We start from the raw sequence: 16,254 nt of genomic DNA, 5'->3' as shown, positions 1-16,254 counted from the left end.
CGTAAACAAAATTTTTCTGTGACCACTCTTTGCGTACCGCTTCAGTAATTTTTTCGATTTATCACCCTATTCTTTTTTAAATTATCATTTAAGAAATGACCAGAACGTCTCTTATAGGCTACAAGTCCTAAGTCATCTTTTAAAAAACGCAACATGGTTCTAGGTGCTATCTTTGTCTCCCGAGATAAAATCTTTTGCTTTCGGACAGGATTTCTTCGAATTCTTTCCCTTACTGCTTTGACCACCTTTTTCTTAAGAAGACTACGTGGAAGGCCAGATATTTTTCTGTCACAAATAGAGGAGGTCTCATTGTACCTATTAATAGCCCAGTACTCAAATATTTTACAAATACCAAGCGTATGGAGAGTTTTAAAATGTGCATTTAGCTTTATACCTACTTTGGTAATGAAATCACAGCGATTCGGTTCTCTTCATCACCCCACTGCATTTTAATATAGCAAAATATTATATAAAGTATTGGCGCCAAAATGAGAAAACTTAATGCACAATCATATGAAAATAACAGATTCCAAATTAAAATGTAATATTTTGTTTATTTTTAATTGTATCAGTATTTATGGCCAGACTAAGTAAATACATTCTCGTGGGAACAACACGCACATACATAGTCGAAATAAGTAACATAATTATTAATTAATATTATATGATATATATATTAATATGATAAGCAATAAGCGGCAGTGTCATTCTTTAATGTAAAAACGTTCAATTTTTCAGGAAAATATGTAGCCCTATTTCTAATAATGTTCTCGGGGATAATGCGTCCTAGTATCACTTCGGGGATATATTTCCTTGTGTTCATGGGCGCGGCCACTGCCTGGGCGCTAGGACGACCTTTGGAGCGTGGTTTTGCGGTTATAAGCAGATGTCTGATGTCAATAATGGCTGTCCATATAGCTGTGTTGCTGGTTTATCAGTGCTCTTGGCTTATTGAGTTGTATCCGCCGGATATGGATTTGGCCAGGTATGATGAACATACGAAATAATCAGAGTATTAATGATGCTTATGAACGCATAGGAGTAAGGCAAGGAAAGTAAATCTCTCCTACAGAAGTACCTGGTTTAATTTGGATATTGCTACCGTAAATGTGACTTAGTGGCTTCAACACGCAACTCTATGCCCTGAAAGAATCCACGGCTCTAGACTTTTGTCTATGTGCGAATTTAATACACGCTAAGTTGAAGAAAAACATCGTGAAGAAACCGGCATGCCTTAGACCCAATAAGTCGAGGGCGTGAGTCAGGCCTATAAGAAGAAACTAGTGATCGCGAAGCAGATACAAAGATTCTGACCGGAAAGGATGTTTCACTGTCATTTTTTTAGCGCAACGTCGTAATTTTGTAACAAAAATTCTATGATATGCACGTTTATTATGTACGCATAGTTTTGTTTGAATCTGAAATTATAGTCATTCTTTTTAAGTATTACATTTTGGATAATGTCTGGGCTGTGAAAAGATAAGTAACTCTTGACTAATAGCAACCAATTTGGTTTTCAGATATTTCGGTCTTACAAAACTAGTAATAATCAACGGTACGAATTCTTCTTCGAGCTTCTTATACGAAGTTACAGAGGATCACAAATGGGCAACTCTAGCGAGTCCTCTAGTCATACTCTTTTCGTATTTCTTTCTCGCATTAGAGTCTAGGGAACTCTTCAAACCCAAGGTATGAATTGAAATTAATACTTGCATTTGAAATTAATTCTTTAACTGACTAATAGTTTTCATAGACTAGAGAATGGTTGAGCAATATACTATCTAATTTCAATTTAGGTAATAGATAATAGAAGTATCGCTGGATTTCTGGAAATATTAACAATACTTATGGCAGTTATCTGAATATTAGCATGTTGTCTCCTTCTAACATTAACTGCAGGAAAGAGAGAGCGCTCAATTCATTCTTAAGTCTATGTTGTTAGCTTTTTGGAAATGGACTTTTGGAACGGAAGTGGCATTTAACACTCGTAGTTTTGCTACGTAGATAACACTAACCCGAACGCCATACGTGCTTATTGCGTTTGATTTCTATTAAAGGTTCAATAGAGCTTTTATAGTCGCGAATAAATTTAAAAAAAATGATGTTAACCTTATAGTTAACTACCTGAAACTGTGGTTTATTTGAACTTTGTTCTCCTGACGTATGTCGAAAAATATTGCACCTCACTAAAAATATAGTGAACTAAAAACACGTTGAATTAGCATACTAAGTATACGAATGCAATAAGCGCCATCTATGGGCCATGGGACTAGGCTGTGGTGCTGTTACGACGCATACGCTCATTTTTCAAACTAATTACGGGGCGTAGGCGAAGAAAAAGAGTGCCTTAACTGGCGTAGAAGCGGGAAAAGTGAACGGGTCGCTATTAAGGGGTGTGTCCTTCCATCGGGCCAGCCGATACGCTCCTAAGGAGAAATGGAAGAGTGCCGCTAATAAAGTCAGAGTAAGCCCGCCCCATGTGACATTCATAGCACTGTTGTAGATAGCACTATTATGTATTTATTTCGGGCTTGTAAGCCTTCGGGCTACGGAGTTTGTAACTTAAAAAAATTCAATAAAATCCTTGTAATTTAAATAATTCATAAATCGCTTTGTTTGTTTCGTCTGAACATACAGATTTTTTTAAAATTTAATTGTTACAAACTCATCTGTAGCTGGTGTACTGTAGATAGATTAGTACTAGAATTGTAAATTATGATTTTTCTTAGCACATAAACACAAAGATTGGCACCAAAGCAAGGCATGGCCTCTACTAACACGTTACACTTTTCAGTAAATTTTTATTTTTGCAGCCTATTTTCTCATTTATAGGTTGCATTTTCCTACATAAATTCCCAAGCATTGAGCGGGGACAACAGTGAGACAGCTCCTGTGGGTATAATGTTTTCTTTTTCTATAAATGCATTTATCATCGGTGATCGGATTTAGATAATTAAGTTATAATTGCGAAGTGTTTGTAAAATTCATTTATACCGGGGTCTAAAGACATCTCAGGTCGGCTTTTGCTTTATGACAATCGTGCTAGTGTCACTCGTAAATAATATCAGTGTTGCTAATTAATTGTGTTGTCTATGTCTGCATGTGTGTTGCACAATAGAATGTAGAAAAATATTTTAGGTAATGAAATTACAAGTTGATAGTTATGTTTTTTTAAATAGAATGTATACTTTTGTAAACGTAAAAAATACAAATTATGGTAATTGAACTGATGATATGGCAATTTTGATATTGTTTATAACGCTTATGCCAATCGACTTTGTATCCGGCTAATAAATAAATTAAAAAAAAATTATAACGCTTAAACTGTCAAAGTAAGTCTCTCATGGTAAGTTATTGTTTCAATAATTAAAGTTTATACTTATGAGAAATATCCGAAATTCTATCGAAAATGTTAATACACTTTATCGTCACTAAATTGGTATTTTACGTTCGTGTTCGATGGCCCTGTTTAGTTAATCAAAACAAGGAGTCCGAGCAAAAGATGGTCCAGTGTGAGGTCGGGTTCGGTTTCCAGGCAGCTGCACCAAGACTCTACTGGATCTGTCGTAGTTCCAGACGAAGGTAATTTTTAGAAATGTTATCTAAATCTTGTTTAATTTTGATTGATTGTAAAATGAGTCCAGATGGACTAAAACTTAGCTATGTTCGAAAATTTCCCGGTTTTGAGAGGAATTTTATAAATTTACTAGCTGACCCGGCATAAGGAGTTGATCATAGATGGGTGAAAATCGTATGTATTATTGTAAACTTTATCATAAAAAAGTGAAAACAATTTTTTTTGTCAAAAAAATTAAATTTAGGGGTGGATCAGTCTTAATATTTAGAGAGATGAAACATAGATCTACTCCGACTGCAGACCTAACCGATATGCACACAAACTTTCACGAAAATCCGTCGAGCCATTTCGGAAGAGTTTAATTACAAACACCGGGACCGAGATTTTTATATATCAGATTTTATTTTGTGTTTAAAATCGCATAATAAATTATATCATACTAATATAAAGGATTATTTTTAAAGCGATTTTTTCTCTTTACAATGTTCTTTATTAAGTACTGTTCTTTTACAGAATCAGTGTTGGAAATTGAAGAGCCGACATTAATGGACGATATAGTAGCCGCCGTCGTCGATTTCTTCCAAGTTCTTGTAAGGTTAGTTTATTGATGATTATTCGAAGGACTCGTATGAAAATAGTTTATAATAATAAAATTGGAATACTATAAGAAACATAGTCAATTATGTAAAAAATAATTCAGAGATATTGCCTTTTGCGGAATAAGATTAACACCAGTTAAAGTTATAAAATTTGAATACCCTTGTATAACAAAATATGGTTTGTCGAAATGTTACAATAGCAAGGTAAAAAATGATTGTATTCGTTAGAGCAGATTTATTAAAATGTGTTGCGTAAACCAAAGAGAATAGTACGTCATAGAGTTTATGCGGAAAAAGAAACATTGTGTGGTTTCAAGTCGCAGCAGTTAACCTTTTTCATATGACAACACTGTTAGGTCATTACAGCTTGACAGTTAAAACGTAATATAATTTTAAGTATGTAACTTTCGAAGGAAGACAAAGTTGACGCGTAGACGCCTCTCTTTCCGCACAGGCTCTAGGTATGAAATTAAAAGCGAAACGTGGCGCGCAAAAATCCAATACAATTTTACGTACGGTTTAGAGACATCGCGGTGAATCATAGATTATTTTTTTTATAGATATTATTTTATTTTATACACGTTAGCGTTCAGGCTAGCACCACTTTTAATGCACTACAATAATGCATAAAAATAGATAGCGGGAAATATTGTGTACTAATATAATATGTAATGACATAAACGTAATGTAATTATGTCACTCGAATACGGGCTATTTGATGTTTTTTATTTAGGTATGCCCACAATTTACTTAGTTATAATACGGGCATATCGTATTCACTATTTCAGGTCTTCCTATATAGCAACAACAATAACAATGATGGCATGGAGTATTATGTATCATTCGTGGCTGACATTCGTGTTTTTAATGTGGGCAAATATAGTCTGGCTTTGCCAGGACCAGAGGTCCTTTATGCTGAAGACCAGTCCAGTTCTGGTGATATACGCCATGCTGTTACTTCTAGCTGAGTATATTTACGGAATGGATTTGACTGATAGTGAACTACCGTCCAATATTACGGTTAGTACGGTTATTTTAAATATTCATGAAATTTACGCTTTCGAAGAGTTTGTAAATAATCATAATAGAGAGTTTTTATGATTTTGAAATAATATAGTTGTTCTGAACTCAGACTAATTTTAGTGTTACTTATATATGTATTGATGGCCTTTATATGTATTATGTCTATATAAAAATTACTCATCTGTAAAATAGTAGGTTTGAGTTTTGTGTTGTTGGTTGATTTTTATGAAATCCCAGAAAGCATAGTATGACGTTTTAAGTACTATGGATTTTTACATATGTAAGCAGATTTACTAGTAAACAAATTAACATAGGTATATCTATAAAAATATTCCAAACGAAGTACATCTAATACTGTTTAATTAATATTTGCAGGAGGTGAATCTCGCCCAAATAGGCCTCGGTAGAGTGGATGGTGAACCGTGTGTGCCTCTTTTAATAAAATCTATCTTCACCTGTATGTTTTGGGTTACCCTGCGCCAGCGCATACAAGAGATCCGACAGAGGAGACAGTCCTCAGTCATTACTGATATCGCTGCACCATTACAACTCACTGTATCTACTGCTGCTAGTGGTAATGTTAATTTAACTTAATTGTGTTAAAAATATTTTTTGACAGTTGTATGAACCAGAATTTTGACACCACCTTAACAGAATTTTGACGGGAACTTAATAATTTCATTATTCTGAACAAAATTAACTGTTTAATATTTTTTTTACTATTATAAAAATCTGTTTATTAATCATCTAAACAATTTCATTATTGAATTACCTTTAGAGTGTTTTTTTTTAATTTTCATCATTTCATTGTATTCACATTTTTTAAAGTAATGTTTTGTATATATCTTTATTATATACAGTACTAGGTCTTCTTCTTTAGTCCAGAAGCCCTGTGTTTTATTAAATATATGTTTGCACATGTACAAGTTTACGAGCTAAATATATATGTCGTCAAATTAATCAATATTTATATAACAGGTCTTGCAAATGGTAAACATTTAGTTTAAAGTTTTCTAAAGAATCAAATTTTCATTTACACACACAGTATTTTTTTTACATTTACGAATCTTTATAGTTACAATGAATGTTTGTTATTCACATTTTCCTTTTACACTTCAATGCAATTCGATAACAGAATTCGTTTCAAACTTCTCTTTAAAGTTGGAATAAATCTACAAAGTCTTTCCTTTTTTCTCTCTTCCTTGAATCACGTCACAAAATCATTATGATACTGCACCAACTGTATAACCTCTAATAGCTATGAAAACACCTGTCTGAAAGAAGAACTATGCAGCGATGCTATCAGAAATAACAGAGCTTAATGTTTTATCTGTTTCAGCGCTTGAAGGAGAACGCGAAGAAGAGAGTCGCTCCCGTCTCTTAAGGGCATTGGGTGAATGGCTGCGCGCTGTCTGCGCCCGTTACTGGATATACGTTGTGGTCATAATGCTATTCGTGATTGGCATAACTGGTGATCGGATGACGATATTCAGAATTATTTATATGTTCCTATTCCTTGGGTTTATTCTTATGTTCCAGGTAAGATTTTATTTTCGTCAATAATTGTGTGCACGTGAATTTAACGTACGTACATTTTAATAAATTTAGTCAGACATATATGGGGCCGTACGTTCAAGTTATTATGTAAGCAGATTATTTGCAATTAATCCCCCCCTTTCCTCTTGTCTTTCCCTTACACATATAATTTTGAGGATATTTTATTTAGTCACATTATTTTAAATACTTTTTTTATTTTATCTTATTTTTTTTCAAATAACAGTGACTGTAATTTCTTCTTATAATTAATCTAGGTTATGCCTTAACGTAGTTGGGTGTAACGAGATGCAGTATGTTCAACTATTTGATTAAAAACTTATTAAATTTTCCAGATAAGTTGGTACTGGTGGCGAAAACTGATGTATATATTTTGGATAACTGTGATAATATACTCTATGATCAATCTAATACTCATATATGTGTATCAGTTTGATAATTTCTCCAAAATGATTGAGACCTACCTCATGATCAACGAGAGATTGTAAGTTTATTTTAGATCAGACATTGTTTAAGATCAGTTGGCTATTGAAGATAGTAATATTTTTATATCTGTACCTTTTGTAGCAATTGAATCTTATATAATTTGTTAGTGCTCTGTATTTTTTTTAATTTATTATACTTATTAAACAGTTAAAAAATATTAGTTTTTTGTTTTGCTTTTTAATTTCGTTCGTACACATTATGGAGACGTCATCGTGTTTCTATGTACTTCTTTTTGTTATAAATTGGCCCAAATTAAAAAGTGTTTCGTGCACTTTCATTCAATAATATTATGTTATATATAGATTTAAGCCTTCATCGTTAGAAGGATTTTCGATTAACCATTATTTTCGTGTGGATATATTTTTGTTGTAATACTGTTCTCTTACAGACAACATGACCTCGGCCTAGACACATATCACCCGGCGGACTTGTTCGTCAAATTGTTGACGCCCACCCTTTTCTTGATTATCACAATTATGCAAGTCCATTACTTCCATAAAGATTTCATGGCTCTATCAGATCCTCGGACAAGGTATGGTAGAAAATGTAAATTTATATATATATATATTATTTTTTTATAATTTCTGTATATTTTTCCATTTCATGTAAAATTAAAACAATTATATATAAATTAAAAATTTCAGAACAAATAGTTTAATACAACCTGAATCAAGTCGACCAAGTAACGCTGGTGCATCCACAATGAAAGATGATGTAAGTATAGTGTTGCCACTTCATTATAGTGTTTCACTTCGTGAAAAATCACTTAAATCTAAGTGATTTTTCTTCTATATTATTTAAGTGATATTTTCGCATTGGCATGTAAATTTTGAATTTAAATTGGTTGAATTTAAACATTTTGATGCTGAAGATCTCTAAATGTTTCGTCTATGGTTCTCTATAGATACCAGCGCTACCATCTGAAGAACAGAGGGAATTACGAGAAACACACTCTCCTAGCGACACTGAAGCCGAACACTCTATTGGCACTTCATATAATCCTCCAACAGCTAAAAGATCTTTACACAGGTTAATATAAATTTCATGTAGATAGAAACTTTAATTTTTCAAATATTTGATATAAAACTACAGATACATATAATAAATTCCAGAGTTTTTAAGAAAACAATTTAAATCTCTGTAAATTAATGATTTCTAAATCGTTTCATTTAAATCAGGTTTTAATCAAAAAGTCTTCTTACTGTTATCAAAGAATTATTAGACTTTAGGCAGCTGATACAGTAAATATCTTCTAAAAAGATACATTGGCTTTTAGTCCTCTTTTTTCGTAATTAAAGCAAATATTAACATAACTTCTCAATTTTCCCGGATTTTCCGTTAAAATAAAATATTTTTAACAGAAAGTCGTCCCGCTCATACGCACCAACGGTGACAGAGAGAGGTTCAATAAAATTTCGGCCATGGCTCGCAGCCACTTTTTCTCGTCTACGGGAAACATATTCCTGGTGGGTTGAAAAGGCCTTCATATTCCTGGATATACACGTCATCAAGATTCTCTTCATATCACTTATGTTGCTGTGTGTTTTTAACGTAAGTATATTTATATAATGGGATTGTTTTCTCTGAATAAAACTGTATTTGAAGTAAGTCAAATAAGATGTGCTTAAATGCAAGTATGGAATTATTGTGTCATGCTCTAAAACCCAAATTTAGAGGAATTTAAGACTTGTCGACAGAAACTTGTTTTGAGCAAAGTTATAAATGTTCCTTCTTCTTCTTCATACCTTTATCTTAAAAAACTAAATTCAAAATTAAATAAATGTATTGTCAAATTATCATTGGATTTTGACAGCTTGATGAGTCAGTGTCTATGACTGATATCTGCTTCTGTAGCAATAAGAACTTTCTTAAAGATCTCGTACCAGGAGGCTTAGTCAACATACTTTAACAGTAGTGTACGTAGACAGTTGAAAACGAAATTTCTATGATAATGAGAGTTCATGTCGAAATACAATTAAAAAAAAACTTTAAAACAGTATAAAAACGACTTGTTAATAAGGAAACTGACGCAGTTATTTCTCTTGCGTATTTTATACATATATATACATTGAATATGTTTTATAGTTGATAATTTATTTCAGGTCTGCGCCATGCACGTGCCTATAATGATATTAATTGCGCCAGCCCTTTGGTTAAGTTCAAGAAAACAGCGGTTCTGTATGCTGGTGATCTCAACTCTAATCAGTGTATATTTGATGGCAAAAATGGTTTATCAAATTGAATACATCAAACATTCTTTCTTTGATGTCAATTGTACTAGTGTAAGTATAGTGTTTAAGAAACAAATTAAAATGAATCCAATTACGTTAAATATCATGTTCTAAATCAAGTTCTAAATCAATCAAAAATTGTACTCTTTTATCTGTCTTATTTCATCATAGTGGTCACACAATTCAAAAGAAAGAGACGAACATATATATTAAAAAGTTTTATTTGTATGTGCTGTAAATGAATGTTATGTTTGCTTCTAAGTGCTTGTCACAATAAAAAAATTATTTTTTAATACAGTTGCTCAAAAAGTGGCATATTGCAGGGAGGTATAGCGTTCGGAAAGTGGGCTATTACACACTCGTGCTTTTTCTTTGCCATTCCCGCACTCGTGCGTTTTCTTTGCCAACTGTCAAAACAATGTGTATTAAAAAGAAAAAACCAACCACGAAGGTTTTATTCAAAAGATTCATAGAAGTTTTTATGATATATGATTTCTAAATATTATAATAATTGGAATCAATAAGTTCGGTTAGGTTTCTTTTCATTTCATATCAATTAAAAAAATATTAAAAAGAATTTTATAATATATGCAAATACGTATTTTTAAAAAGTTTACTAATAATTGGATTCAATAAGTTAGGTTAGGTTTATTTTATTTCATATCAATAAAAAAATATTAAAAAGAAAAAACTAACCATGAAGTTTTTACTAAAAAAAATCACAGAAGTTTTTATGATTCATGCAAATATTTTAAAAAGAAGCTACTATTTGTTTCGATATCAGATTTAATGATTGGACTCAATGGAGTTATATTTGGTTTTCTTTCAATATAAATAGTCTACTGAAGAATTGGCTGTATGGGCCAAGTTCCCTTTGCCTACCCAGAATCGGTGAAGAAAAGAAAAAACAAGCTTTGCTCATATTCTTGCGGTTGGCGCCATTTTCCAAAGATGTTCTTTCGAGTTGAGTTATTTGTTGCACAAAATGAGTAATTTCGACGATATTTTATTTGAATGAATACCACCCGAACGCAGTATAATTGCATAAAATGCTTCGGAGAACAATTTACCGGAAACATATAAGTCGCTACATACTAATTTATTCCGTAGAGAGAATAGAAAAAAAGCAAATAGTTTAATTAAATTGCTTAATTTTTTCGCAACTGTATTAAAAATAGTCGTTCAGTACACGTGCGGAACCGTCATTGCAACTTGTCCCGACTGTCAACCCTCACCTTCGGCTGCGCCTCGGCTCGGGTAGACATTCGTCGGAACTCGTTGCAATGACAGGCTTTCCGCACTTGTAATGAAATATACTATTGTGTTTCTTTTCACCAATGTATCAGTGTGCCGAGCGTTGGCAAACTTTATCAATAAAAAGAAAAAAGTGCAAGTTTGTCTATGTCTAGAAATAATCTTATACCTATATTTAAGAAAGATTTTATTTGTAATGACAAATTATTTATAGGAAGGCGAAAATAATACGATGAATATGACGACATATAATAATGCGGAATGGCTAGGCTTCTACAAAACTTCGGCAACGAAAAGTTTAGCATCTTTATTGAAAGGCTATATTGCCCTAATTGCTTTGTTTACTTTCTACTCTTTGGTTACATATCGACAACAGGTGCACAGGTATTTAGATGATTTATCTAAGACTTTTTTTTATGTAAAGTGGGAACAAACCGTGATTCATGTGGTATCTAATTATTTCAGTATAATTAGTATTATTACCTATTTTCTTGTGTAACCAAGTCCACATTTCAAGGATCGTCATGCTCACTTAAATGTCATTGCTTGTGGCGGCGTCCATGCGTCGGGTTGTCTGTCTGCCTAAAATATGGCGAGAGGACCGATGGCTGGCCATGCGTCATACTCGTGAACGGGTGCTACTTGTGGTGACATAAGTGTGCATTAAGTTACCCACATGAATAAATGATTTTGAATTGAATTGAATTATCATAAAAATATAACATTTTTAACCAGGATTCGTGTCAAAATCAAAGAAGATTTTTAAACAGATTTTAAAACTTGTACTACGGAATCAATAAATGAAGTTTAAACCGATTTTTTAATGAAATGTACTATTTACAGAGAATCGGGAGTTCTACCAAATACAAAAGACAAGCTTATGTTCCCCGATATAACACGAAACGAAGCAGACAAAGATTTAATACATTACATCAAGTATTTGTTCAATTACGGCTTCTACAAATTTGGTGTTGAGGTAAGATAAAGTCATCAAAATTAAGCAAAAAAATAATCTTTAAGTAGCTTATTATATGAAGGTTACTATAATAAACGTTATTGTTATTATTCCAACTGATCAATAGAAGTAATATAACCGTCTCTGATAGTTCGTTATGCATTTATCTATTTCCAGGAAAGTATGTTTAGAGTTATATATGTAATTAAAGATCTATACAAGAGATCTATATATGTGCGTTGCCGGCCTAAGAATGTACTCCTGCAAATTCCGGCATCGCACCCACCTTAAAATGGGTGCGAAGACTGTCCCTTCTGGACGTCTCTATTCTATTTGCGGCTAGATTAAAAATTTTATATGTTAAATATATAAAAAATATCTTCTATTATAGTAAACTATTAAAAAGTGGCGTTGAATCGCCTAATCCTGGCCCCAGATAAAAAAGTATTTTTACGTAACTTTGATCCTTAAACTATACAGGTAGAAATCATATGCGTTGTCCCAAATTATTATTTTAATATATCAATATAATTAAGAATTTTAATTATATCGATTTTTTTAATCTCATTTCAGATAACTTTAATATGTCTTATGGGCGTAATCGGTTCCCGTATGGACGTATACGCAGTCATATACTCTGCGTGGTTGTTAGCGCTCGTGTCTATCCGAAGGAAGCAATTGGCCAATCTATGGCCGGCATTTACAGCACTAATTACACTATTAGTGCCGTTACAGTATATGCTAGCTGTGGGATTTATGCCCCAATTTTGTATACAGTACCCCTGGAGTGGGGAGGATCAGGTAACTTGTAGATCATGAGTTCGTAATAGACATTTTGGTTTAGATGACTTTACTTTGTTTCTACAGAATGTGTAGACGTTCTTACGAACGTACGAAGTTTAATATACCTACACAATATATACCATTGAGATCATATTTGTAACGATTAATATTTCTGTAGTATTTGCTTTCCGTAAATTTTGCACTTTTTACAAACGTCTTTGCTTTTCTATTTAGGTATTATCACGTTAGCATATAGCTTATAGCGTAGAAAATCTGTGTTTTGTATATTGCTTGCAAATTACGCGTTTTTCTTAAACGAAACTTAAAAGTAGATTCTATTCTAGCTCTAAATACCGAAGGTTCAATAGCCGCGTACTGACCAAGCGAGTGGCTTTGCGAGGCAGCCTCGGACATTTGCCGCGCGAGGCAGCCTCGGTCTGTAAGTTTTCTAATCTGAGGCTGCCTCGCGCGGCAAGGCCGAGCCACCGAGAGCATCGACGTTCAGTTTAACTTGGAGAACACGCAAGAATAAGCGAGGCAAAACACTACCGTCTTGAGTGAGCGTGGCAAACGTAATGAGGCGCCTTTGAGCATCGGCAAAAACCGACGACGCTCGGACGAGGCAGCGCGTCCGTTTGCCTCGGGCGAGGCACGGCTTGATCGACCGAGGATTTGCCTCGCGAGGCTGCTCGCTCAATCAGTACGCGGCTGTTGTAGTTTATGTCTGATAAAATGTACATAATTAATATTTTTTCAGCAAATGAAACATGTAAGGAACTGGCTGTTTCTTCCATATACAGCAGAACCGCCTCACGCTGTTAAGTTAATCTTTGACTTTTTCCTATTAATGTTTTCTGCGCGGCAGCTAAAAGTTTTTCGCCTAGAAAAGTCCCACGGTGATAATTATCCTGGTGGTTCCAACAGTGAAGATATAGGAAAAGACTGGGAGACACCTGAATTTGTCAATCCGGTACCAGATTTTCTAAGTTATGTTGGGTAAGGTTGTCGATTTTCCATGTTTTTAATATATTTTGTAAGTTACTATATATATATGTATGTGAGCATCTTCTGAAGATTTGATTAAATATTTGGATTTCCAAATTGTGGCTTTTTAAATATATATTTATATATTAGTGGACCCGACAGATCTTGTCCTGCATGATATTTCAAGCGATTAGGTTATTAAACAAAGAATGAATACGACTGCAGCACAATCTGCCGGGCTGATTTGTGAACCTAAACCGTCCAGGGCCACCCAAACGCGTACCAGAAAATTCACTGAAATCGGTGCAGCCGTTTAAGAGTTCAGTGACTACTATATATAAAGATGTACTTGTGATTTTTTGTCAATTTGCTTAGTTATGTCTTACTTTTTACATAATTATAGAGAATTGATTTGCTAACCTCCTTCAACATATTCTAAAATTAATTTCATTTTTTTTTAAATATTATACTTTTATTTCTTTCAGAACCTGGTTGGATGTGATTAAGCGAATGGTATTCCTGGGCATGTTGTGGGTGACGTTAGCCATCATGTTTATGACCGGTACCAACCGAGTGAATTTGTTTTCTATGGGATATCTCATTGGCTCTTTCATATTCTTATGGCAAGGAACTGACTTCTATTTGCGACCGAAAGAAGCTATTCTGCAATGGTAAGACTTTGGATGGTTTTTTTAATATTTTTAGCCGGATACATTTTTTAATTTCTATACGAGTCTGAACATCTGAGTCTACACATAATTATTTGTTTATGAGTATCCATTTTATTTTACTGCCCACATTGAAAGTCGTTGTACGTACGCACAAGTTAAGATAACATTTTATTTGTTTAAAAATGTTTACTAATCTTGGAATTAATAGGTAGTGATACCAGCTAAAGAATAAATTAAAGTAATTAATTTATTGGTTCGTGATATTCAAATATTTGTTACTTTTTTATACTTACTTGAGTAAGTAACATAAGAATAAATAAATAGTTTTTTTATTACCCTTTTTTTTCGGTAGAGAATTTTTTAATAGCCACTTATGAAATTACACGCAACCAACTAGCTTTATTCTACGGAATTATAAATTATTAAATGTGTAATGTAACATAAAAAATAAATAAATAGTTTTTATATTACCCTTTTTTTTTCGGTAGAGAATTTTTTTAATAGCCACGTATGAAATTACACGCAACCAACTAGCTTTATTCTACGTAATTATAAATTATTAAATTTGTAATGTAACAAAAACCTTTTTTTATCAATTATTAAATATAATTTATTTCTTATAAAGATTTCTGTAGGATTTATTGAATTCGATTTAAGATAATCAATTACCTAAAGGTTGATACTAATCTGTGGTTCATGCAGGTGGTCTTGGTTGGTGCGTTACAACGTCTCCGTAGTGGTTATCAAAGCAGTTCTGCAAATACCTGGATGTATGTTCAGTCGTGTGATGCAAGACAACGCGTGTTGGCTCGTACAATTACTTGGTATCGGGTGTGTGGATAAATTTGCTGGTGGGAATATTGCTCGCTTCCTCAAGATGCATTATGACAAGGTACCTATGTTTGTGATGTTAGTTTAACTCTAAAATAGAAAGTCATAGACCAGTTTAATTTTTTTATATACGAAATATGCTTGTTCGGTGAAAGAAACTTAAGAAAATTGGTCATAGACTGAAAAGAAATCAGAAGGAATTTATATACGTCTTAGTGTATAGCTGTAGCCGCCAAGTAACTTAATTAGCCGTTTAATGAATAGCCTAGCCTTTTAACTAAACGGCGCCGTTTAACTAACGGCCTGAAAGATATTCAGCCGTTGCGTTTGTTACAACATTTAATAAACTGGCTGGCTAATGCGTAGGGCCATTCGTACGATAGAGTCATAATTTGGCAAATATAAAAAATATGACATAAAAAATATTTATTTTAAATTAAATTGCTTGAGTCAAATTTATTAAAATGTGGAAAACACCATCAAAGTTGTGAATTGAAAAAATTAAATTACCAGTCAAAAGGCTAGGCAAGTAATGAAACGTCATCGATCGAAGTCATTTGCCTAGCTGTTTGATCAACTTAACATCTTTCCGGCCGCTACTTAAACGGCTAATTTAGCTAGTGGCCTCGTGACAATAGAGAAGAGAATATTTGTTAAATTGTTATATTTCGTGTAACTTTGCAAACAAAACATCTTCAATTTAAATATTTGTAGTCTAAAAATATCCTAGTCCAAAAGTTTACAAAAAAATTTCAAGAAATTTAGCAAATACTATAGGCACTTTTGCCAGTTTACTCAAAGGACAATGAAAAGGTCCGTTAACTTATATATTTCTATGTATGATGTACCAGAGAAGGGAAAAGTTAAAAGTACCTATAACTGATGGGCATGCATGTCATGAAAGTGGATGCGAGAGGTATGCCAGGAGTGTAGCAAGGAGATCAAAAACTCCCACTACGGGAAAAAGGCGTGATAATTAATAAAATAAAATATTTTATTAATCAATATTATATCTTATAAGCGATTTATTTGTAAATTATCTGTTAGTTATTTGCGTAATAATAACGTTGATTCGTATTTAAATCAAGGATTCGGCATGTTCTGTGCCTCAAGAGGACATCGGACTAGCGTGGGATGGAGTTTGTTTCGCGTTTCTTATACTCCAGCGACGGCTGTTCCACAGCTATTACTTCTATCGTGTTATAGATGAGAGTAAAGCTACAACGGTTCTTGCATCCAGGTATTTTCATAATTTGGATTATATTTATCATATATATTGTTTGCATTTATGATATTAAAAAATTGA

At 33.2% G+C, this 16,254-nt stretch overlaps 1 protein-coding gene across 12 annotated transcripts in view; it reads left to right on the top strand.

Annotated features, from left to right (window-relative positions):
• LOC111002442 (piezo-type mechanosensitive ion channel component) overlaps window positions 1–16,254 on the top strand; it is a 50,888-nt gene that overhangs the window by 12,432 nt on the left and 22,202 nt on the right. For 10 of the 12 annotated variants that reach the window (XM_022272639.2, XM_022272626.2, XM_045630302.1 and 7 more), the window contains exons 6-26: window positions 739–985; window positions 1,521–1,689; window positions 2,833–2,892; window positions 3,474–3,582; window positions 4,091–4,172; window positions 4,965–5,196; window positions 5,575–5,773; window positions 6,539–6,738; window positions 7,089–7,237; window positions 7,628–7,771; window positions 7,884–7,953; window positions 8,144–8,268; window positions 8,601–8,790; window positions 9,342–9,521; window positions 10,939–11,108; window positions 11,568–11,700; window positions 12,253–12,480; window positions 13,220–13,458; window positions 13,932–14,117; window positions 14,820–15,009; window positions 16,037–16,188. In XM_022272639.2, the coding sequence (XP_022128331.2) occupies window positions 739–985; window positions 1,521–1,689; window positions 2,833–2,892; window positions 3,474–3,582; window positions 4,091–4,172; window positions 4,965–5,196; window positions 5,575–5,773; window positions 6,539–6,738; window positions 7,089–7,237; window positions 7,628–7,771; window positions 7,884–7,953; window positions 8,144–8,268; window positions 8,601–8,790; window positions 9,342–9,521; window positions 10,939–11,108; window positions 11,568–11,700; window positions 12,253–12,480; window positions 13,220–13,458; window positions 13,932–14,117; window positions 14,820–15,009; window positions 16,037–16,188 (3,454 nt within the window). Of the gene's footprint in view, window positions 1–738; window positions 986–1,520; window positions 1,690–2,832; window positions 2,897–3,473; window positions 3,583–4,090; window positions 4,173–4,964; window positions 5,197–5,574; window positions 5,774–6,538; window positions 6,739–7,088; window positions 7,238–7,627; window positions 7,772–7,883; window positions 7,954–8,143; window positions 8,269–8,600; window positions 8,791–9,341; window positions 9,522–10,938; window positions 11,109–11,567; window positions 11,701–12,252; window positions 12,481–13,219; window positions 13,459–13,931; window positions 14,118–14,819; window positions 15,010–16,036; window positions 16,189–16,254 lie in introns of those variants that run through there. The other 2 variants (XM_022272633.2, XM_045630303.1) reach the window with 2 other exon arrangements.

The sequence above is a fragment of the Pieris rapae genome, chromosome 12, assembly GCF_905147795.1.
Source record: "Pieris rapae chromosome 12, ilPieRapa1.1, whole genome shotgun sequence".
NCBI classification, from domain to species: Eukaryota; Metazoa; Arthropoda; class Insecta; order Lepidoptera; family Pieridae; genus Pieris; species Pieris rapae.
The sequence above is the reverse complement of the archived record's forward strand: the minus strand, read 5'-3'. Positions and strand labels throughout refer to the sequence as shown.